Raw genomic sequence first — 2500 nt, forward strand, 5'->3', positions numbered from 1 at the left:
CACCAATGAGGAGCGGATTTTCAATGTATCTGGAGATTACATAGGTATCCTTGACGAGCGCAGGGTTAAATGAACTCTTGGTATCCCGCGACCACTTTTTTATCTGAGCCAGTTTGTTCACCAAAAAAATGCCTGTTGTAGGAAAAGAATGTAAATGGTTAGATAAAAGGGAATTCCATAACTTCTCTCATTATTTATTTTATCCTACCAATCGTTTCGTTATGTTCAGAAAAAAGCACACTCTTTTAACCTAAGTTATCCTTTCAGTCAGTTCACCCATCCTAATTTCTCCCTTGCAAAAGCTGACTGTTGCATATTTTTTTTTTTTTTGTATGTAGACGTTATTCAAAATTATCATTACCTTATTTATTTCTTCTTCTATCAACGCATATTTGAATCAACTATTGAATTATTGAAACAACGTTCCCCAGCCCCCCAGACATTAAAGCGGCAACACAACTCACCTACGCCTTGAGAACGACCGGCAGGCTTGAGGATCCAAGTGGTGTTGGGATTTCGGCGAAATTCCTCGACGAAAAGATTGTAATCCGCAGGAAGCATGAATGTTGTTGGCAGGAAGTCCAGATGTATGTAACGGCCTGGTGGCAATCATATGCATTAGATATGATTTATGATATTACCGTTGACACCTGAGCTTTCAATCTGAAGTGGGAGCCAAATGTGGGTCATCCGGTGTCATATGACCGGCGATAACTTACAGAGCAGACCTTTATTAAATTTTCATTATACAAAAGTTTTCAAGAGAAAAAGCATGTATTTTTGTCTTAAATATTTAAACAGGCAGTTAATTTTACATCTTTACGAGACCGGTCCGGTGTTTCAAAATACTTCAGAATGTATTTTTAAAATCCTGGTCTGCAAATAATATATTATAAGCAATAACTCAAGTAAACACTGTAAAAAGAGGTCGCAGTAACGACACCATCAAACACTGAAACACTTAATCGTTATATTTGCTTTAAAAAAACAAAGCTTCACAATTTCACGACGCTGAGGCAGCAAATAACAGACCGACAAATGGGAAGGCAGACATTTGAAAACGCAAAAATAATGTAACATTTATGTTTGATAATTAAATTCGGTTCATATAACCTTTTACTTGCTTGATGCTGGCTTTCCTGAAGAAAATTAAACATTACACCAACCCCCCCTCCCTCCCCCCCAAAAAAACGATTATTGGTACTTCAGCATTGTGCAAAAAACGCTTTGAGACTTGTTAGTTTTGTTCATATGTTATGCAAATTAAATGCTTGATTATACGCTCCTTCCGAATAAGCGCCTCTCTCAAATGTTTTATTGATGAAGCACCCGTCTCTTAAAAGGCATGGTATATTAATTGAGAGAATTTTAAAAACGGAAGGAATATCAAGTGCCCATTTTTATGAATCCTTTTAAATAAGCGCTGCAGGCCCTTTGTCAAGTATCTAGGGTATCAAAACGCAGAGCACTTACTTGCAGTTCTTGCTTTTACTGAGAGGGATAGGTCCTTATCTGACGTCCTATCGTTGTCATCAACCTTATTCAATTTCACACGTTCCAGCTTTGTGCTTTTAAAGATCCTTTTACGTGATATATGAAGACTTGCATTGCTGGTAAATACGCCAAGCCCCTAAACTTTCACTGCACATTAACGCCTTAAAGTCTGCAGGTATAAGCGTGACTTCTTCCATATTAAATGCTAGCATTCTGTCTGTCAAGTCATAGTAACTAGCTTTTATCTTGTCCTCATCAGGCTTACTCACGTGCAATTTCTCCCTTGTCTCAGCCCAGTCGATGTTACTTTGTTCTTCATCACCGATTCCGACTGTCTCTGAAGAAGCAAACTCAACTTTTCTGCGCTTAGTATTTTGGCTCATTTAAGACTAGCTTTTTGCGGTTCGAGATCAAGCTATCATGTAAATAACATTTTAGATATTGTTTTTCTCAGGTTTTCCCACTTTGGATCATTTGTAAAATTTATCGTCGCATAAGGCTTTTATAAAACAGCAACAAATAACTTTCAACACTGGCTCCCACCTAAGAAGTACTCCAGACATGTCAAAGAATATATATGGCAAGTTTCATGTTTTTAGCAAATTGTACACAATTAGTCCAATGTCGGACACAATATCATCCCACTATAAATTATTGATATGCAAAATCCCATGTTGTTGGATGTTATATATTGTTATTAGAATCTTTACCCGTAGCATCCCTGGCTGCCAAAGGTGATCCTTCGCGCTCCAATTCCCGACGGTATCTCTTCACATTCTTCACCATAAGATCCTTCCGAGTGAGTTCGTAGTGCGTCGGGAAGTGGTTGATCATCCTGAGAAGAAGACAAAGAGTATCAAGTAGGAATGAAAAGGATTCCAAACTCTCTTTTCTTTTATGGAATTAACGGAATATGTCAGAGTGGTTTCCTGTTGATTTCACTTACTGATTGTCATTCATCCTGTAGCCACTGTCAACACTGAAGAGCGAGCGACACGTTTGCGCA

The 2500-nt window shown here is 38.1% G+C and overlaps 1 protein-coding gene across 1 annotated transcript in view; it reads right to left on the minus strand.

The window, feature by feature from the left end:
- The window catches only part of LOC125036467 (polyglutamylase complex subunit TTLL1-like), an 11951-nt gene that overhangs the window by 5656 nt on the left and 3795 nt on the right, over positions 1 to 2500 (minus strand). Inside the window, exons 2-6 of the mRNA XM_047629060.1 lie at positions 2441 to 2500; positions 2224 to 2329; positions 1282 to 1285; positions 465 to 599; positions 1 to 132 (exon numbers count right to left, since the gene is read on the minus strand). The exon at positions 1 to 132 is cut by the window's left edge and continues 22 nt beyond it; the exon at positions 2441 to 2500 is cut by the window's right edge and continues 6 nt beyond it. Of these exons, the coding sequence (XP_047485016.1) occupies positions 1 to 132; positions 465 to 599; positions 1282 to 1285; positions 2224 to 2329; positions 2441 to 2500 (437 nt within the window). The remainder of the gene's footprint in view (positions 133 to 464; positions 600 to 1281; positions 1286 to 2223; positions 2330 to 2440) is intronic.

This window comes from Penaeus chinensis, chromosome 21 (assembly GCF_019202785.1).
Source record: "Penaeus chinensis breed Huanghai No. 1 chromosome 21, ASM1920278v2, whole genome shotgun sequence".
In the NCBI taxonomy this organism is placed as follows: domain Eukaryota; kingdom Metazoa; phylum Arthropoda; class Malacostraca; order Decapoda; family Penaeidae; genus Penaeus; species Penaeus chinensis.